Source organism: Tamandua tetradactyla, chromosome 9 (genome assembly GCF_023851605.1).
Source record: "Tamandua tetradactyla isolate mTamTet1 chromosome 9, mTamTet1.pri, whole genome shotgun sequence".
Classification (NCBI taxonomy): domain Eukaryota; kingdom Metazoa; phylum Chordata; class Mammalia; order Pilosa; family Myrmecophagidae; genus Tamandua; species Tamandua tetradactyla.
The window spans coordinates 5,787,353-5,809,720 of NC_135335.1; the positions used below are offsets into that span (position 1 = coordinate 5,787,353).

Genomic DNA, 22,368 nt, shown 5'->3' on the forward strand with positions numbered 1-22,368 from the left:
TTAGGCATGTCTTGATAGAAATCCAGAAGCTTTCCAACCAAAAATTGGGAAAGGAAAATTGGGAGACATTAAGCCCCGACATAACAAAGGATGTAACTGTAAGAGGTCAGGCTGTCTTAAGAACTACTGCGAATGCTATGAGGTGGGTCATCAATTTCCTAGCATTAGTAATTGAAAAACAAGTTTTTTGGCCTAAGTAAGTTTTGTGGTTAAAACTTAGAAAATACACACACACACTTTTACTGTATTTCAAAAAGAGAAATATAATCTGGTTCTTTCTACAGTACTAAAAGAACACCCAAATTAATCTTTATTAATACCTCACATATAAATTGGACTTCATAAATCCAAGTAAATTCACCATGGGCATCGTTTGGAAGCCTGTAGCTTTGCCCAAGGTCCTGCTGTGTGTCCAGTGGCTTTGCTGGTCCTGTGGCTACTGATCTTGTAGGGCTAAACCACACCTACTGGTCAGCAGTTTAAGGGCATCTGGGGGTGGGCCAGGCCTCTCCCTCCCCAGGCATGTGCAGATAATCTCAGTGGGGCAGTGGTGTGCAGTGAGTCTCCAAGGCTTGTTTTATTCCAGGTCTCCATGGCACCCTGTCCAGCAGGCGTCCATTTGCCAGGGGTCTTTGACCAGGACTAGCTATCGAGACAAAAGACTGGACAGTGGCCAGGAAACCAAGGCACAGACCAATTATTGGACACGGCTTTTTCTTCTTCTCAAAATCTTAATGGCCGTAAACTCTGTCTCTTCTTTAATCTCTTCCCTCTTCCTCCTCCCTTTTTGATCTCTATTTTCCTTGCATAGAAGGAAAGGAGGGAAGAGAAGGAGAAATTCGGTCATTTAACAAAGCAGCTGAGAAACCCTTCATTAAAAGTTTCTCCTTTTCTTTGCTTGAGGTCTTTGGGACACCTGTGAATTTAATATTAAAAGGCTGTCATAGAATGTCAGGCATAAGGAAAAGCCCCTAATTCTGGAGACATATTAAAAGATCTGTGTACGCAGGCTTAGCAGTCCCCCAGCCTAGGATTCTGAAAATAGAGTCAAAGTGCTGCAGAGAGAGATAAGTTCAGGACGGTCACTGCAGCCTGGGGCCATTCACACTGTGCTTGCCACATCGCCTCTGCTCCTCAGGGTGCCCTTCCTGACTGCCAGGGGACAGTCCCTGGCTCCATTTCTAAAGGCCGACCATAGGCCAGGCCATGGCCCAGGCCAGGAGGGGGCAAAGAGGAAGGACACATCACTGTCTTTCAGTTTCTGGCAATAGAGCAGACTAGAAATCCAGAAAAACCTTCTGTTTAATAATGCCCAGAGGTGTGTAATGAAAAAACAGATGCCCCTTTATATGCATCTCTGAGCTGGAAGGAAAATGAGGGACACCCTCCAGGGCCTGAAATAAAGAGGAAGCCGAAAACTGTAGTGGTCTGCAGTGCCAGCTTTTGGACTTTCCCGGGGCCTTTGTAAACCCAATAGCCAGGGGACGTGACTCTGATTGCTCTTGAGGACAAGGGACAGGACTCGGGCCTGCATGAAGGGAGCTGGACCCAGCGTGCCAAGGGAAGGCAAAGACAGAAAGTCCTCCCATAAGCCAGTGTGTTTCAGAGTCCGCTTGCCCATAAATGCCCTGCAACCAGAGACGCTAGCATAAAATACCCTTAATGTCCGGAGGAGTACTGAAAAGTTAAAGCAGTTTTTATTCAAAACAAGGGTGAAATGAAGCTGTTAGCTGGTATTCCCAGTAGAGAATGGAGAACAATTCCCTTCCTGCTCTGCGCAGGGCTCACACCCACAGTCATCCCCTAAGTCCCCCAGCCCCCACGAGGGCGATGCAGGAGGAGATGCGCTGTTACTGCACAGCACAGGCCTCTGCTCTGGCCTTTTTTTTTTTTTTAACATGAAAATTTGCAGACCACACATAAAAACAAAGAATTATTTAAGGTCCAAAATGGTATTTGTCATTTTTTTTGTTGGACTGTAAGATAACCTAATTTTTTTTTCACTTAAACAAACATTTATTCATTTGAATGATTTTAGAGGTATATAACTGATTTAAAAGGTATATAAATAAAGTCTGAACAGGTAAGGAAGCATTGTCAAAGAAAAAGTGCTTCCAAATTATGTCTTTTTTTTTCCTTTTCTATTTTTTTAAATTAGAGAAGTTGTAGGTTTACAGAAAAATCATGCATAAAATAGAGTTTCCATATATGACCCTATCATTAAAATTTTGCATTTGTGTGATACATTTGTTACAATTGATGAAAGAACATTTTTATAGTTGTGATATTAACTACAGCCCATGGTTTACAAGAGGTTTCACTGTCTGAATTATACAATCCTATGTTTTGTTGTTCTTTTTTTATTAATTAAAAAAAAAATTAACAAAACATTTAGAAATCATTCCATTCTTCATATATAATCAGTAATTCTTAATATCATCACATAGTTGCAAATTCATCACTTCTTAGTACATTTGCATCGATTTAGAAAAAGAAATAAGACAACAGAAAAAGAAATAAAACGATAATAGGAAAAAAAAAACTACACGTACCATACCCCTCACCCCTTGCCTTCACCTACCACTATTTCAAACTGAATTTATTTTAACATCTGTTCCCCCTGTTATTTATTTTTATTCCATATGTTCTACTCTTCTGTTGATATAGTAGCTAAAAGGAGCATCAGACATAAGGTTTTCACATTCACAGAGTCTCATTGTGAAAGCTTTATCATTGTTCAATCATCCTCAAGAAACATGGCTACTGGAACACGGCTCTACATTTTCAGGCAGTTCCCTCCAGCCTCTCCACTACATCTTGAACACCAAGGTGATATCTACTTAATGCCTAAGAATAACCTCCAGGACAACCTCTCGACTCTGTTTGGAATCTCTCAGCCATTGACACTTTGTCTCATTTTACTCTTCCCCCTTTTGGTCGAGATGGTTCTCTCAGTCTCTTGATGTTAATTCTCAGCTCATTCTAGGGTTTTTCTCAGTCCTTTGATGCCGAGTCTCAGCTCATTCCAGGATCTTTGTCCCACATTGCCAGGAAGGTCCACACCCCTGGGAGTCATGTCCCATGCAGAGAGGGGGAGGGTGGTGAGACTGCTCGTTGTGTTGGCTGGAGAGAGAGGCCACATCTGAGCTACAAAAGAGGCTCTCTTGGGGGTGACTCTTAGGCCTAAATTTTAAGTAGACTTGACCTATCTTTTGTAGGTTTAAGTTTCATGTGAACAAACCCCAAGACTGGGGGCTCAGCCTATAGCTTTAAGACAACCTAATTTTATTGAAGCATTTTATATTACCAGGCCAAAATTATGTGCTCTTCTATTTGCAAATGTATTGGTTGCAAAAATTATGAAGAAAGCCCAGAACGAAAAACATTAATGAATCTGTCAAACTATGTGGAAACTGGAGATTTTGAAGGCAGCCATCATTTGTCACCAACAAAATTCTCGGGACCACCACAATTCAGAAAAGATAGGTAGGTACTGTGAAATGATCCCTCCTAATAAGGGAAATAGAGATCGATTTGAGAGGAGAGTAAAAACGATTTATCAGTTGGGAAGAATGGGTATGTGCCTGTAGGGGGAGAGCAAGGGGTGGGGAATAAATGGGGAAGCCACCCTGCCCCTACTTGGATGAATCCTAGTCTGCCCGAGACCACCCCACTTCCCCAACCCCCTGTGGAAACCTGTGCTGTCCTGTCTGTCCTCTGAGCCCCGCCTTTTTTACTTCACTTTGAGTTAGCTACGTTTTGTACAGAGCAAAAGGGTCATATAGGAATCACCCCAAGGGGCGGCAGTGTTCGGACTCTGATTGGAATTAATCAAGAGTAATACTGATCTTCCGTCAAAGGGAGTGGTCTACAGATGATTAACGCCTAAGCCATTTTTATCATTTGAAGTGTTTTAGTTTGTAAGCTGTTGGAATGTAATATACCCGAATTGGAACAACTTTTAAAAAGGAAATTTAGTAAGTTGCAAGTTTACACTTCTAAGGCAATGAAAATGTCTAAATTAAGGCACTAACAAGAGGTTACCTTTACTCAAGACAGGCTTATGCTGTCCAGAATCCCTCTGGGAAGGCACCTGCCTGGCATCTGCTGGGGCCTCTAGTTTCTGGATACTTCTCTCAGCTGGGAGGGCACGTGGTGATGTCTGCTAGCTTTCTCTCCTCATTTCATAAGGCTTCCCGGGGGTGTTTCCTTTCTGCATCTTCAGAGATCTCTGGCTGTGAGGGTTTTGCTGGCTCTGAGTTTTTTCTAAAATGGTTCCCTCTTAAAGGGCTCCAGTAAGCAGCCCCACCTTGAATGAGTAGAGATGCACCTCCATGGAAACCATCTAATCAAAAGTTACGACCCACAATTTGGGTGGGTCATATCTCCATGGGAACAATAAAAAAGATCCTACCCAGCAATATTGAATAAGGATTAAAGAACATGACTTCTCTGGGTTACACAATACCTTCAAACCAGCACGTGAGGTAATGACCAAGAGATGGTCTCGAAGCATACTATATTCTTTACTGTTGTGCAAATGGTTTCCACAGTAATTATTTTGAGGCCATATAATTCCCTGGGGTCTTAAATGTTTAATAATGATTTTACTATAGATTAGACTAGATCAATCTATTTGAAATTTCTTTGAGTTCAGTGCAATGGGTCAAATCATCATAATTAATACACATTATTGTACAAAGCCAAACTTATGTTTATTTGTTTAGAGACATCAGAAATAATTGTCATCATGACCTGCATTTGTTCTTATCAGTAAAAAGTACCAAAGGTGGCTGCATAGTCTGTCAAATTATGTGTGAAGATGAAATTTCACACTGTAATTCATTCCCTGAAATTTGGAAAGTCACCTGTTCCCTAGATGGCTGTGCTGGCCCCAGCCTCTTATCTAGAAGAGTCAAAACTCTATCTGTTCATCTTCACCAAAAACAGTTTTGCCATCTGTGGGCTGTCCTTATAGAGAAAACTTAACCCATCCCAACCTTGATCTCTGTTTTCACAATCTCATACTTCTGAATAGTTTGTAAAGTTTTCCTAAAATGTTTCTGCTCGAGCACTATTTGGGTAGCTGTAAGCCTAATCCAGTTTTCCCTGCAGCTCACTGGAGAAAATGGCTGGTCCTCTATGACAGCATGTCTTTTGTCTTCCAGAACCTTAGGCAGTCAAGGCTCGCAGGGAAATTCAGAGTAGGCCATCCAGAAAGTGCCCCCCAGGAGACTTGGCGAGTCCTCAGAGCCACCCACTGTCCTTGTAGCCCCAAATGCCCCTGGAGGAGCATCAAGGATGGCTGGGGTGACTGATGTCTCTTAGTACAGGCCACGGGCCCACAACTCAGGTCACAGCCTGCATGTGACTGCAGTGGTAGTCGTGGGATCTGAGAGCCCTATCCAGGCCGCTGCCCGACCTCCCAGGCCTGATCCTCTGGGTTTGTCAGCAGATCTCCTTTTCAAAGAATTTCATATCTGTTTGTGCAGAAGGTCAAGGAGCTGGTGGAGTCACCTGTCTTCTGCATTATTCTTCTAAAAGTTGTCCTCCATCCTGTCACAATTAAAGTTTCCTATATTAAGGAGACAACATTAGATTTTACCTGGTGACACTTGATAATGTTGTGAACAAGAATAGTTCCATTTAATATATTGCATGTGACCTTTTACCTGGTATTTCCAACAGACAGGCTCCCTCGTGCATCTCCTGGGAAGTGGTGGAGGCCACGTGTGCCTGCCTGCTGGCCCAAGGGGAGGAGGCCGAGAAGGAGAGCTGTTCGCAGTGCTTGGCGGAGCAGAGGGTCCTCGAGGAATTTGGAAGATGTTTATCGCAGATTCTGCACATTGAATTTAAATCCAAAGGGTTGGAAGTTGAGTAGTGCAGTGAAGTGGGCTAGGAATGAATTTAGGTTTGGTCTCAATACTCTGAATGAAACCTATAGTTTGGGAAGGTGGTGCCCAGGACCTTGGAAGCTTGGTCTGCAACAACCACCTGGGCATGCAGGTGGGACTTTCCCTCTGCCCTGGAGACCTAGAGAGTCGATGCAGAGCTTGCTAAAGGGTTGGTGATCACATTTCTCTTGTTTGAGAAGTGTGTGGTATTACAGTTGTTTGTCTGTTCAGGAAGAGTAGAGCTGGGATTCCTGTAACACTGGTAATCCTGGGAGAATTGTCTGTGCTAACATGGAGGGAGGGAGGGGGAAAGTCAGGCAGAGGAAGAAAACAAGTTCGTTCCTGTTGACTTCAAGCTCCCCAGGGAATTTTCCTCTAGAGGCTGCTCTGCATTACAACTCTAATGGTTTTTTGTTGTTTTTTCCCCCCCAATTTATTTAGAAATAAATTCTCCAGATGGGCCATTACGATACAACTTAAAATCTCCAGAGAATTACTGAATGCCCCCAAATAATTTCTGTAGTGTAGACATTTCCCCAGAGACACGTAAATTATCTGTCTCTTCCTCCAACCTCCTTGAGATGAGAACAATGGCGCCTCAGCCAAGTTTTCCTCAGTAGTGTCTTGAGTTGTGGGACATAAAACTCTAGTTTCTTAAGTGTTTCTATTTGAATTGTGGAAAAGCTCTATTATCCAATTAACTTCTCCATAATTATTGTTATTATCATTATTGTTTGTAAAATATGTTTAAAATAGCGAGTTTGCAGCAACTGTGAGGTAAGATTAGTTATTAAATTGACGCTCTTTTGGTTCTATTGCAAAAGCAAAGATGAATAAAAATTTCAAATGTCGTCATTTGTTGTAATTAACTTAGTAACTGAAAATGTTTTCATTGCACAAATACCCATATTGAAATTGTGTCTTTTCATGTTTCTGTGGTCACTAATGGTCTTGGCACATACAGAATGTTTATAAAACTCGCAAGCACTTGGTGAAAAGGAGTCTGGCTGCTGGCCTGCCGCTGGGCACATTGGGATGGAGGAGCCGAGGAGTAACCTGGCATTTTGTAGAGCTGCGTTTGGAAGGGCCTAGTTCTGACAGACAGCCAAAGGGGGGAAATGCTTAATTCTTCTCCGTTTCAATCCACATTGGACACCCGGGGATCCTTATACTCTTGCAGAGAGCTGAAGGCAGAGAAACTGGAGATCTCACAAGCTGCACCATCCCCTTGTACTAGTTATTGTTTGTTTTTTTATTGCATGGGGTGTTTCAATCCTTCATTCACCCACCCACTCACCCCTCCATCTATCCAACCATCCATTCATTAATTTCTTTCTCTTTTTTGTAAGTCCACAGTTTGCAACATGGAATGCTCTTTATTCAAAACAGCAATAATAAATGAAATTCTTCACTCTGCCCAGAAGATCTGTTTAGCTTATTCAGTATATATATGAGCCGAAATGGTGATCGAAATAAATTACTTGGCCATTTTAAGTAAAAATTGGAATTTCAAGAACAGCTGGATGATCTCTAGATGTCAAATAGAAAGAGTTTGCCACCCGTATCAGGCATTAACTGCCCATGGAGAGAGTTCCCTGTTACAACTGTTCTGTTCTAAGGGAGAAGGGTAAGAGCTGAGCAGGAAGTAGTTTCATGGTCTGGAACAACTCCCAATTCAACCTAGCACAGTCCTAAAGCAGTTACTCTCTTTGGGGAGAATGTTTGTCATCATGCCTTCTCACACACTTCCCACAGTCACGAAATAGCTCTTAAACTGGCCCCCTCCTTCCTGTCCTCCTTCGTGTCCCTACTGCCACCACCTTAGTTCCAACCATCCTCACTTCTCATGTGAGTTGCTACAGATGCTTCCTTTCTAGACTTTTCTGCCCCTAGTCTCACCTTATTTGATGCATTATTCAACCTGTCACTGTTCTACTTTAAACTCCCTATTAGCTTTCCATGACCTTCGGACTACTTTTTCTCTCTCTTTTTTTAATGTTAACAAATTTCCCCCTTTTCCCTTTTCCCCATACTCCCCAACCCTAGTAACCTCTAATCTGCTTTCTAGCAAATTTGCTATTTCTAATCATCTCTTGTAAGCGATATCATGCAATTTTTGTCCTTATGTGTCTTGCTTTTTTCGTTGAGTATGTGTATTAGTTGGTGAAACTGCCAAAATACAATATACCAGAAATGGAATGACTTTTATGAAAGGAATTTAATAAGTTACACATTTACAGTTTCAAGCCTATGAAAATATCCAAACTAAGGCATCCAGGAAAAGGTACCTTAATTCAAGAAAGGCCAATGGGCTGGAACACCTCTGTCAGCTGGGAAGGCATGTGGCTGGCATCTGCTGGTCCCTTGCTTCCAGGCTCCATTGCTTTCAGCCTCTGTCTCCTATGGGGTCCCTCACTTGACGTCTGTAGGCCTTCACACAGCTCCTCTGGGACACCGCTCTGGATTCTGGCCTGCTCAGTATCTCATGGGAGGCACACAGTGATGTCCACTGGGCCCTGCATCTCCAAACGTCTAGGTCTTGCGTCAGCTCTGAAGCAACTGCCCTCCAAGCATCCACATCTGCCCCGCTCTGCGCTCTCCCCAAAATGTTTCCTCTTTTAAAGGATTCTAGTAAACTAATCAAGACCCCACCTGGAATGGTTGGAGTCAAATCTCCATCTAATCAAAAGGGTACGCCTACAATTTGACATGCCACATCTCTGTGGATTTAATCTAATTTAAAGTTTCCACCCTACAATATTGAATCAGGATTAAAAGAAACGGCTATCCCTGTAAGATCGGATCCAGATTAAAACATGACTTCTCTGGAGTGCAAAATACTTCAAACTGGCACCGCATGTTTTCAAGATTCTTCAATGTTGTAGCACATATTTCATTCTTATGGCCAAATATTCCATTGTGTGTCTGTACCACCTTGTGTTTATCCACTCTTTGTTGATGGACATGTGAACTGTTTCTACCTTTTGGCAATTGTGAATAATGCTGTGATGAACACTGCTGTACAAAGTGTCTGTCTGAACCCCTGTTTTCACTTTCTCGGGATATATATCCAGAAGTAAGATTGCCAGGTCATGTGGTAATTCTGTATTTAACTTTTTGAGTAACTACTGTATTGCTTTCCATAGTGGCTGTACCATTTTATATTCCTACCAAAAATGAAAACAGAATTCCAGTTTCTCCACATCTTGCCAACACTTGTTATTTTCTGGGCTTTTTTTTTAAGCAATAGCCATCCTTGTGGATGTGAAGTGGTATATCATGGCTGTTTTGATTTGCATTTCCCTAATGGCCAAAGATGCTGGGAATGTTTTCATGTGTGTAGTGGCCATTTGTGTATCTTCTCTGAAGAAATGTCTAGTCTAAGTCCTTGGCTCATTTTTAACTTGGGTTGTTTGTCTTTTTGTTGTTGAGTTGTAGGTTTTCTTTATTATAATCCAAATATGAAACTTGTATTTGAAATGTGGCTTAAAACTATTTTCTCCCAATCTGTAGGTTTTTGAATTTTCTTGATAATTTCCTTCAATGCACGTTTTTAATTTTGACAAAGTCAAATTTATTATTTTTTTTGGTTTCTTGTACTTTTGATGTGTTATCTAAGAATCCATTGTTGAATTCCAGGTGATGGAGATTTGCTCCCTGAGTTTTCTTTTTTTTTTTTTATTTTAACATGAGCAGGTTCTGGGAACCAAACCTGGGTCTCCAGCACAGGAAGTAAGGATTCTAACACTGAGCTACCATTGCACTGCCCCCCTGTGTTATCTTTTAAGTTTTGTAGTTTTAGCTCTAATATTCAGGTTCTTGGTCCATTTTTTAAATGATTTTAAAAATTTTTAAAAGAAATTGTGGGTTTACAGAACAATCATTCATAAAATATAGGATTCCCAGATGTCACCCTATTATTAACACCTTGCATTGGTGTGAAAATTGATGAAAGCACATTTTTATAATTTTGCTATTAACTATAGTCCATGGTTCACTTAGGGGTCATTGTTTGGGTAGAATAGATCCATGAATTTTTTAATTTTAATTTTTATTCTGTTACCATATATACAACCTGACATTTACCCTTTTAACCACATTCATATATATATATGATTCATATATATATATATATTCAAGTGCCATTAATTACATTCTCAATGTTGTGCTACCATCACAATCATCCATTACTAAAACATTTCCACTATTCCAAATAGGAGCCCAGTACATTTTAAAAAATACTGTTATTGATAAAATCACATACAAACACAAACATTCTTAACATGTAAACATCCCATACTTGGTGTACAATCAATGGCTCACAATATCATCACATAGTTATGTATTCATCACCATGATCATTTCTTAGAACATTTGCATCACTCCACAAAAAGAAATAAAAAGAAAAAAGAAGAAACTTATACATACCATACCCCTTACCCCTCTCTCTCATTGACCACTAGTATTTCCATCACCCAATTTATTTTAACATTTGTTCCCCCTATTATTTATTTTTAATCCATATGTTTTTACTCATCTGTCCATACCCTAGATAAAGGGAACATCAGTCACAAGGTTTTCACAACCACAAAGTCACATTGTAAACATATCTTCATAGAATCGTCTTCAAACACAAGGCTACTGGAGCACAGCTCTACAGTTTCAGGTACTGCCTTTTAGCCACTCTAATACACCATAAACTGAAAAGGGCTATCTTTATAATGCATAAGAATGACCTCCAGGATAACCTCTTGAGTCTGCTTGAAATCTCTCAGCCACTGACACTTTATTTTTTTTTCTCATTTTTTCTCTTCCTACTTTTGGTCAAGAAGGTTTTCTCAATCCTTTGATGCTGGGTCCCATCTCATCCTGGGATTTCTGTCCCATGTTGCCAAGGAGATTCATATCCCTGGGAGTCATGTCCCACATAGGAGGGGAGGGCAGTGGATTCCCTTGTTGTGTTGGCCTAGAGAGAGCCTACATCTTGATCCATTTTGAGTCAATTTTTGTATATAGTGAGGGGTAGGAATCTAACTTCATTCTTCTACATGAGAATGTCAGTTTTCCCAACATCATTCGTTGAAGAGACTCTTCTTTTCCCACTGCATACATTTAGCACCCTTGTCAATATGAATTGTTTGTAGATGTGTGGGTCTGTTTCTGGACTTTGAATTCTGTTTCATTGATCTACTTGTCTATCTTTATGCCACTACCACACTGTTGTGATTATGGTGACTTCAGGGTACAATTTGAAATTGGGAAGTGTGTCTTCCAACCCTATCTTTCCTTTCTAAGATGATTTTGTTTATTCAGAGCCCCTTGCAGCTCCGTCTGAATTTGAGAATCAGTTTTTCAATTTCTGCAGAAAAGCTGCTGAAATTTTCATATGGACTGCGTTGAGTTTGTATATTGCTTTGGGTAACATTGACATGAACAATATTAACTCTTTCAATTCACGGAACACTGAGCACCACTTGCTGTATACTCTCTGCCCCATCAATATCTGGGACAACGTGGAGAGGGGTTGCTGCTGGAGGTGCGTACCCAGCTCTATTCACCCCTTGGGGGCTTGGAAGATAACTTAGAAATAGGGGACTGTTTTTTATTAATTTTTAATTTTTTAAAAATATAACAACAAACAAACATTCTTAACATGTAATCATTCCTTTCTACATATATAATCAGTAATTCACAATATCATCACAGTTGTATATTCATCATCATGATCTTAGAACATTTGCATCAATTCTTAGAACATTTGCATCAATTCAGAAAAAGAAAGAAAAAGAAAACAAAAAATTTATATATACCATACACCTTACCCCTCTCTTTCATTGATCACTAGCATTTCAATCTACTAAATTTATTTTAACATTTGTTTCCCCTATTATTTATTTTTAATCCTTATGTTTTCCTCATCTGTCCATAAGGTAGATAAAAGAAGCATCAGACACAAGGTTTTCACAATCTCACGGTTGCATTGCAAAATCTATATCATTATACAGTCATCTAAGAAACATGGCTACTGGAACATAGCTCTACATTTTCAGGCAGTTCCCTCCAGCTTCTCTGTTACACCTTAACTAAAAAGGTGATATCTATTTAATGCATAAGAATTACCTCCACGATAACTTCTAGACTCTGTTTGGAATCTCTCAGCCATTGACACTTTATTTTGTCTCATTTCTCTTTTCCCCCTTTCGGTCGAGAAATTTTTCTCAATCTCTTGATGCTGAGTCCCAGCTCATTCTAGGATTTCTGTCTCATTGCCAGGAAGGTCCACACCCCTGGGAGTCATGTCCCATGTAGAAAGGGGGAGGGCAGTGAGTTTGCTTGTCGTGTTGGCTGAGAGAGAAAGACCACATCTTAGCAACAGAAGAGGTTCTCTGGGGGTGACTCTTAGGCCTAATTTTAAGTAGGCCTAGCCTATCCTTTGTGGGGTTAAGTTTCATGTGAGCAAACCCGCAGACTGAGGGCTCCAACTATTGCTTTGGTTGTCCCCACTGCTTGTGAGAATATTAAGAATTCTCTACTTGGGGAAGTTGTGTTTCCCCCCTTTCTTGCCATTCCCCCAAAGGAGCTTTGCAAATACTTTTTTATTCGCTGTTCAGATCACTCTGGGATTTATCAGGGCATCACTCTGGACAAACCTACAAAATCTCATGCCCTACTCAAGGTTCCAAGTATTATGGTGTTCAATTAAGCTGTCCACATAAGTTATATTAGGAAATGCACTAGTCAAAATATAAATTTTGCAGCAAATATTTTTTTGCTTTAGTCTCACACATAAGTTAAAGTTTTAAAATATTAATTACCATCTATTTTCAACACCCTGCAGTATTGACATTCCTTTGTTCTTCCTCATGCAAAAACATTTTAAAATTTGTACATTCATTCACTATCATTATATGCTCTAGGCATTCCTAGATTATACCATCTCAGTCTTTATTGTCTATCTTTCCTTCTGATTTCATTTGTGCCCCCAGGCCTCCTCCCTCTATCATTCTCCCATTCAGCTTCATTCAGTGTTCTAACATTATTGTGCTTCAGTCAGGTAGTATCATACTATCCATTTCTGAATTTTTACAATCCGTCCTGTTGCACAATCTGTATCCCTTCACTTCCAATTACCCAATATCTACCCTACTTCTATCTCCTGATGACCTCTGTCCTTAACTGAAATTCTCCAAGTTCATTTCTTAATTTTAGTTCATATCAGGGAGACCATACAGTATTTGTCCTTTTGTTTCTGGCTAATTTCACTCAGCATAATACCCTTAAGGTTCATCCATGTTGTTACATACTTCATACCTTTATTCTGTCTTACAGCTGCATAATATTCCATTGTATGTATATACCACAGTTTATTTAGCCACTCGTCTGTTGATGGACATTTGGACTGTTTCCATCTCTTCGCAATTGCAAATAATGCTGCTATAAACATTGGTGTGCAAATGTCCATTTGTGTCCTTGCCCTCATGTTCTCTGAGTAGATACCTAGCAATGGTATTGGCAGGTCATATGGCAGTTCTATACTGAGCTTCCTGAGGAATTGCCACACTGCCTTCCATAGTGGTTGTACCATTTGACATTCCCATCAACAGTGGTTAAGTATACCTCTTTCTCCACATCCTCTCCAGCACTTGTCATTTTCTGTTTTATTGATAATGGCCATTCTGGTGGGTGTGAGATGGCACCTCATTGTGGTTTTGATTTGCATTTCCCTAGTAGCCAGGGAAGTTGAGCATCTTGTCATGTGCCTTTTGGCCATTCGTATTTCCTCTTCTAAGAAGTGTCTGTTCAAGTACTTTGCCCATTTTGTAATTGGGTTGTCTGTCTTTTTGTTGTTGAGTTGAACAATCTCTTTATATATTCTAGATACTAGACCTTTATCTGATATATCATTTCCAAATATTGTCTCCCATTTTGTAGGCTGTCTTTTTACTTTCTTGACGAAGTTCTTTGATGCACAAAAGTGTTTAATTTTGAGGAGTTCCGATTTCTTTCTTTCTTCAATGTTCGTGCTTTGGGTGTAAGGTCTATAGGAAACCGCATCCTATTATAAGATTTATAAGATATTTCCCTATGTTTTCTTCTAACGTAGTTTTATGGTCTTAGAGATAGTGTTTAGGTCTTTGATCCAATTTAAGTTAATTTTTTTGTATAGGGTGTGAAATATGAATCCTCTTTCATTGTTTTGCATGTGAATATCCAGTTCTCTAGGCACCATTTATTGAAGAGACTGTTCTGTCCCAGTGAGTTGGCTTGACTGCCTTATCAAAGATCAGTTGTCCATAGATGAGAGGGTCTATATCTGAACATTCTATTAGATTCCATTGGCAAGTATATCTATCTTTGCAGCATAATGTTTTCAATATTTAGCCATGGTGTAACATTTTTCAGAATTTCATTCCTTTTTGTGACTGAGCAGTATTCCACTGTGTGGAGATGCCACATTTTGTCTGTCTATGCACATTTGAGTTGTTTCTACCTTTTGTGAATAATGTTATTACGAATACTGGTATACAAGTATCTGTTTGAGACCCTGCTTTCAATTCTTTTGGGTTTATACCTAGGAGTGGAATTTCTTGATCATATGATAACTTTCTGAGGAACTGCCAAACTGTTTTCCACAACAGTTGTGCCATTTTACATTCCCAGCAACAATGCATGAAGCTTCCAATTTCTCCATATCCTTGACAACACCAGTTCTTTCCCATTTTTTTAATAATAGCCATCCTAGTGGCAGGGGAAAATGGTATCTTATTGTGGTTTTGATTAGCAGTTTCCTAATTGCTGATGACGTTTAGCCATCTTTTCATATGCTTCCTTGGAGAAATGTCTATTTGCGAGTCCTTTGCCCATTATTACATTAGGTTGTTTGTTTGTTTTTTGTTATAGAGTTGTAGGAGTTCTTAATATATTCAGGATATTAAACCCTTATCAAATGTATGATTTGCAACTATTTTCTCCCATTTTGTAGGTTGTCATTTTACTCTCTGAATGTCCTTTGCACAAAAATTTTTTCGTTTTGATGGTGTCCATTCTATCTATTTCCTCTTTTATTGCTTATGCTTTGGGTGACATATCAAAGAATCCATTGCCATATACAAGGTCATGAAGATTTTTAACCATGATCTATCCTAGGAGTTTTATGGTTTTACCTCTTATATTTAGGTCTTAGATCCATTTTGAGTTAACTTGTATATGATGTTAAGTAGGGTCCAATTTCATTCTTTTGCCTGTGGGTATCCAGTTTTCTAGCACTATTATTTCCCCATTGAGTATATTGGGCATCATTGTCAGAAATCTGTTGGTTATGGATATGTAGTTTGTTTCTGGATTCTCAATTCTTTTTCATTGGTCTCTATGTCTGTCCTTGTGTAAGTACTACACTGTTTTGACTGCTGTCCTAGTTTGAAAGGAAGTATGGATCCTAGAAAAACCATGTTTTAATCAAAATCCCATTTCGTAAAGGCAGAATAATCCCTATTCGATACTGTATGTAATTAGATCATCTCCCTGGAGATGTAACCCAATCAAGAGGGTTTTTTAAGCTGATTAGGGTAGATGTGTCTCCACCCATTTGGGTGGGTCTTGGTTGGTTTACTGGAGTCCTATGAAGAGGAAATATTTTGGAGAATGAGAGATTCAGAGAGAGCTGAGCAGAACAACGTAGCCATGAGAAACAGAGTCCACAAGCCAGCGACCTTTGGAGATGAAGAAGGAAAATGCCTCCCAGGGAGCTTCGTGAAACAGGAAGCCAGGAGAAGAAGCTAGCAGATGACGCTGTGCTCACCATTTGCCCTTCCAGATGAGAGAGGAACCCTGACTGTGTTCGCCACGTGCCCTTCCACTTGAGAAAGAAACCCTGAACTTCATCTGCCTTCTTGAACCAAGGTGTCTTTACCTGGATGCCTTAGATTGAACATTTCTATAGACTTGTTTTAATTGAGACATTTTCTCAGCCTTGGAACTGTAAACTAGCAGATGATTAAATTCCCCTTTTTAAAAGCCATTCCGTTTCTGGTATATTGCATTCCAGCAGCTAGCAAACCAGAACAACTGCTATAGCTTTGTAGTAAATTTTGATATTGGAAAGTGTGAGACCTTCAGTTTTGTTCTCCTTTTTTCAGAATTGTTTTTGTTTGGGTCCCCTTGCAAATCCAAATGACTTTAAGGATTAGCTTTTCTAAATGGGCAGAAATGGCTGCTGGAATTTTGCATTGAATCAATAGACTCTTTGAGTATTATTAACATCTTAACAATATTAAGTCTTCCAATCCATGAATATGTAATATTTTTCCATTTCTTTAGCCCTTCTTTAGTTTCTTTCAGCAATGTTTTGTAGTTTTCAATTTACAAGTGAAACAATTTATTCCTACATATTTTATTCTTTTAGATGCTGTTGTAGGTGGAACTGTTTTATTTTTTAACATTAATAACTACTTTATTATAAGCAAATATAATTAATGAAAGCAATTATAATTATAAAATCATACCCACTTGATTAGAAATACTAGATATACCTATGTATGTATAAATGGGAAAATAGAATCAGAAAGAAAAGAACGTGAGAAAAAGAAAAGCTCACCAAATCGGGGAAAAACCACAACATCTGAGCTCATAGGCTGGGAAGTCCCTAGTTAACAGCTGGTCAGAGTCCCAATTGGTCCTATGGTCACAGGCAGAGCATCCTCTCCTGGGTGAGACTTCAAATCAACTGGCAACCAAGTTCCTCTTTTACAGGCACAGTAAATAGGCTATCTGCACACATATGATTTTAAAATACCAGATGTTTGGGCAGTGGTGGCTCAGTGGCAGAGTTCTTGCCTGCAATGCTGGAGACCCAGGTTTGAGTCCCGGTACCTGCCCATGCAAAAAAAAAAAAAAAAAAAATACAGGTGTTTTACTCAGTTCTTAGGAAAGGGCCTTCTAAGAAGTGAATAAACAGTGCATTCTAAGGGCACCATGCAGATCCTTGGGTGAGGGGCCTGCTCCCCAGAGGAGTTACATGGAGACCCCATGAACTTGCTGTTCCTGGTTAATATCTTACTTTATTTTCCTTTCCAAGGCCTTCCGGTGTCAGGTGGTCTTTTCCCAGTGATTTACTGTGTTTGAAGTTGTTCTATTGATTAGTTCTGCAGATTACATTTCTCAGATGGCCCATGTATATGTGCACGGCGTCTGAGTCAAATTTAAATCAGAACATGGGGAATCTGATGCTAACAAAGGTTGTTTCTTTATGCTTATAAAGGGAAACAGGATAGAGTGTCTTAGCAATACACAAAGCAGACAATTCTCACTAAAATTATCCCACATCATTGGGTCCCAGAATTATCTGATTACCAAAGAGATCTTTTATAACATTCTCATCATTTGTGCTTTTTCATCATCAAAGACAACCAAAAACCTACATTCCAGGATCTAACAGAACATTCTCATCATTAAGGCTTTTTCATCAGCAAAGACAAGCAACAACATACATTTTAGGTATAGCAGACAAAAAAACCCAAAAAAAAACCCCACAAAGAACGTGTTTCCAACATGGAATTGTTTTCTAGATTTTCTCTTCAGACTCTTCATTGCTGTTGTATAGAAAAACAACTTATTATTATGTGTTGATCTTATATCCAGAAATGGTGCTGAATTCATTTATTCGCTCTCATAGTTTTCTTGTGAATTCTTTGAGATTTTCTGTACATAGGATTGTATCATCTGCAAATAGAGAGAGTTTTACTTCTTCCTTTCCAATTTGGATGCCTTTTATTTCTTTCTAATTGTTCTGGCTGGTACTAGAAGTACTAGCAATTCACTCTAATATTTTTTCCTTTCTTTTTCTAACTTTGGAGTTGGTTGCTCTTCTTTTTCTAGTTCCTTAAGGTATGAAGTTAGATTATTGATTTGAGATCTTTCTTCTTTTTAAATGTCATTTATAACCATAAAATTTCCCTCTGATTGCTGCCTTTGCAGCAAGGCATAAGTTTGGTATGTTGTGTTATAATTGTCATTCATCTGTATGTAATTTCTAATTTTCCTTGACTTCTCCTTTGGCCCATTGGTTAAGTGTATGTTTAATTTCCATTTTAGTGAATGTCCCAGCTTTCTTTGTGTTATTCATTTCTAGCTTCCTCCCATTCTGGTTGGAGAATATACCTTGTATGATTTCAGTCTTTTAAAATTTATTGAGACTCATTTTGTGACCAAATGTATGGTCTCTCCTGGACCAGGATCTAGGCGCACTTGAGAAGAATGTGTATTCTGCTGTTGCTGGGTGGAATATTCCATATATTACTGTTAGGTATAGTTAATCTATAGTATTGTCCAAGTTCTCTATTTCCTTATAATCTTCTGTCTTGGTGTTTTATCTATTATTTTAACTGTTGAAGTCTCCTACTGTTATTGTAGAACCATCTGTTTTTCCCTTCAACTTGGTAAATGTTTGCTTCATGTATTTTGAGACTCTCTTGTTAGGTGTATGTTTAGTTATAAATGTTACATATTCCTAATGAATTGACCCTTTTATCGATATGTAATGTCCTACATTGTGTCATGTAACAACTTTTAACTTAAAGTCTATTTTGTCTGATGTTAGGATAGCTACCCCAGCTCTTGTTTGGTTACTGTTTGCATGGAATTTTTATCCTTTCACTTTCAACCTATTATTGTCTTTGAATTTAAGGTTGAGTCTCTTGTAAATACATATAGTTGGACCATGATTTTTAATCTATTCTGTGAATCTCTGCCTTTTGATTGGACAGTTTAACCCACTTATCTTTAAAGTAATTACTGACCAGGCAGGACTTCTGTCATTTTGCAGTTGTTTTTGTATGTTTTACCCATTTTTTGCTCTCATTTTTTCAACTGCTGCCTACTTTTGTGTTTAGTTGATCTTTTGTAGTGAAACGTCTTGAATCCCTTCCCATTTCCTTTTGTATACATTTTTAAGATATTTTCTTTGTGGTTACCTTGGGGCATAACTTTAACATGCTGAATTTATAACAACCTTACTTGACCTAATACCAACTTAACTTCAGTAGCATACACAAACTATGGTTCTATTTATCTTTGCCCCTCTTCACCCCCATTTCTTTATGTTGTACATCTTTATATATGTGTGTCCCCAAGAATACATTTATTATTTTTATGCATTTATATTGGAAATCATTTAAAAATAAAAAGTAGGATTAAAAACCAAAATACTATAATGTTGGCATTTATGTTTACCCATGTAGTTTCCTTTACCAGAGATCTTTTTTTGATCATTCTGTTCTACGTATATAATCAGTAATTCACAATATCATCACATAGTTGTATGTTCATCATCATGATCATTTCTTAGAACATTTGCATCTATTCAGAAAAAGAAGTAAAAAGAAAACAGAAAAAAATTCATACATACCATACTCCTTACCCCTCTCTTTCATTGATCACTAGCATTTCAAACTAAATTTATTTTAACATTTGTTCCCCCTATTATTTATTTATTTATTTATTTATTTATTTATTTATTTATTTATTTTTACATGGGCAGGCACCGGGAATCGAACCTGGGTCCTCGGGCTTGGCAGGCAAGCATTCTTACCTGCTGAGCCACCGTGGCCCGCCCCCCCTATTATTTATTTTAATTTCATATGTTCTACTCTTCTGTTGACAAGGTAGATAAAAGGAGCATCAGACACAAGGTTTTCACAATCACACAGTCACATTGTGAAAACTCTATCATTATACAGTCATCTTCAAGAAACATGGCTACTGGAACACAGCTCTACATTTTCAGGCAGTTCCCTCCAGCCTCTCCATTACATCTTGAATAACAAAGTGATATCTACTTAATGCGTAAAAATAACCTCCAGGATCACCACTGGATTCTGTTTGGAATCTCTCAGCCACTGACACTTTGTCTCATTTTGCTCTTCCCCCTTTTGGTCGAGAGGATTTTCTCAATCCCCTGATGCTGGGTCTCAGCTCATTCTAGGGTTTTTCTCAATCCCTTGATGCTAAGTCCGAATTCATTCTCAGGTTTCTGTCCCATGTTGCCAGGAAGGTCCACATCCCTGGGAGTCATGTCCCACGTAGACAGGGGGAGGGTGGTGAGTTTGCTTGTTGTGTTGGCTGGAGAGAGAGGCCACATCTGACCAACAAAAGAGGCTCTCTTGGGGGTGACTCTAAGGCCTAATTTTAAGTAGGCTTAGCCTATCCTTTTTGGGGTTAAGTTTCATATGAACAAACCCCAAGACTGGAGGCTCAACCTATAGCTTTGGTTGTCCACACTGCTTGTGAGAATATCAAGAATTCAACTTGGGGAAGTTGAATTTCCCCCTTTCTCACCATTCCCTGAAGGGGACTTTGCAAATACTTTTTTATTCACTGTTCAAATCACTCTTATCAGAGATCTTTATTTCTTCATATAGCTTGAGTTATTGTCTAGGTTCCCTTCCTTCCAACATGAAGGACTCCTGCTAACGTTTCTTGCAGAGCAGGTCTAGTGGTTATTAATTCCCTCAGGTTTTGCTTATATGGGAATGTCTTAATTTCTCCCTCATTTTGAAGGATGGTTTTGTTAGATGTAGAATTCTTCATCAGTGCTGTTTTTCTTTCAGCACTTTAAATATATCTTCCTACTACCTTCTTGCCTCCTTGGTTTCTGATGAGAAATTGGCTATTAGTCTTATCGAAGATCCTTTTTGCATAATGGGTCATTTTTCTGTTGCTACTTTGAGGATTCTCTGTCTTTGGCATTCAACAGTTTGATTATAATTTACATCAGTGTAGATCTCTTTACATTAATCCTATTTGGAGCTTTTTATTTTCTTGAATATGTATGTTAATGTCTTTTGCCAAATTTGGGAAGTTTTCAGCCTTTACTTTTCTTTGTTTAAAATGATTAACACATACTTATTCAGAGTTTCCAATGTTCCAAAACCAGAATTTCCTTCTGGGATTTAAGTGGTATGGGTTGTATAAAGGGCAGGGGCCAAATCTAACAGACTCAGGGAATGATGTCACAAGAAGGCAGAGTGAAATGATCCAGAGGTCTGTGCTCCCACAAAATCTTGAAACAACTAGCAAAAAGTTCAGCCATTACTTTTCAAATATTCTTTCAGCCCCCTTTGCTCTCTTTTCTCCTTATAGGACTCCCATAATGTGCATATTGTTATGTTTTGTGGTATCGCACAGGTCCCTTAGACTTTTCTTCATTCCTTTTTGTTTCTACTCCTCAGATAGGATAATTTCAGTTGTCCTATTTCAGGTCAGCAGCTCAAGTCTTCTGTTGAACGCTTTTAGTGAATTTTTACTTCTGTTATTATATTTTTTAGCCACTGTATTCCTGTTTCATTTATTTTTATGTTCATATCTGTTTGCTGAAATTTTAATCTTGTTCACATAGCATTTTCCTGATCTTTTAGATTTTATCCATGTCTTTTTTTTTAGCTCTTTGAGCATATATGACAGTTGTTTTTTTAAAACATTTTTATGTTGTGAAATATAACAAATATACAAAAAAAACAATAAATTTCAAAGTGTGTTGTAGCAAATAGTTATAGAACAGATTTCAGAGTGTGGTATGGGTTATAGTCCACAATTTTAGGGTTTGCCTTCTAGCTGCTCCAAGACACTGGAGACTAAAAAAATTAGCAATACAGTGTTTCATTAGTCATACTCATTTGTTAAATCCTGTCTTCTCTATTATAATTCCTCCCTCTCCTTTGATCCTTCTCCCAATCTTTAAGTGATTTGGGCTATGCCCATTCTAACATTTTCATGTTGGAAAAGGCTGTCAGTAATATGGGATAGGGGGATGGAACTACTGATGTGTTGAAGAAGCTGACCCCTCTGGGTTTCAGGACTTATCTGACCTATGAACCTGTATGGAGGTTCTAGGTTTCTAGAAAGTAATCATAGTGCATGAAATTCTTGTAGAATCTCAGATAGAGGCCTAGGTGTTCTTTAGGGTGGACAGGAATGATTTTTGTCGAGGTCTGGCAAACCATTGTAATTAGCAATAACTGGCTGAAGCTTTTGTAAGATTAGCTTGCAGGATAGCTTCCCAACTCTATTTGAACTCTTTTATCCACTGATACCTTATTTTGTGACATTTCTTTTCCCCCTCTTGGTAAGAAAGGCATTGTCGATCTCATGGTGCCAGGGTCAGGCTCATCCCTGGGAGTCGTGACACTGTTGTTTTGAAGTCTTCATCTTCAAAGTCTGATGTTAGTGATTCCTCAGGGGTGGCTTCTGTGATTTTATTTTGTTCCTTGGAATGAGTGTCTTTTCCTATTTCTTTGTATGCCTTGTGTTTTAATTGTTTTTGCTGCTTGTTCTAGTTTGCTAGCTGCCAGAATGCAATATACCAGAAATGAAATGGCTTTTAAAAAGAGGAATTTAATAAATTTCAAATTTACAGTTCTAAGGCTGAGAATATGTCCCAGTTAAAACAAGTCTATAGGAATGTCCAATCCAAGGCATCCAG

At 38.8% G+C, this 22,368-nt stretch overlaps 1 protein-coding gene across 14 annotated transcripts in view; it reads left to right on the forward strand.

Annotated features, from left to right (window-relative positions):
* Positions 1-22,368, forward strand: part of TESMIN (testis expressed metallothionein like protein) — a 178,666-nt gene that overhangs the window by 43,925 nt on the left and 112,373 nt on the right. For 2 of the 14 annotated variants that reach the window (XM_077115466.1, XM_077115468.1), the window contains 3 exons: positions 5-142; positions 3,311-3,486; positions 5,689-6,745. The exons of 11 other annotated variants lie outside the window; for them this stretch is intronic. In XM_077115466.1, coding sequence (XP_076971581.1) covers positions 5-142; positions 3,311-3,486; positions 5,689-5,881 — 507 coding nt within the window. In that variant the 3' untranslated portion in view covers positions 5,882-6,745. Of the gene's footprint in view, positions 1-4; positions 143-3,310; positions 3,487-5,688; positions 6,746-22,368 lie in introns of those variants that run through there. One more of the 14 variants, XM_077115469.1, reaches the window with a different exon arrangement.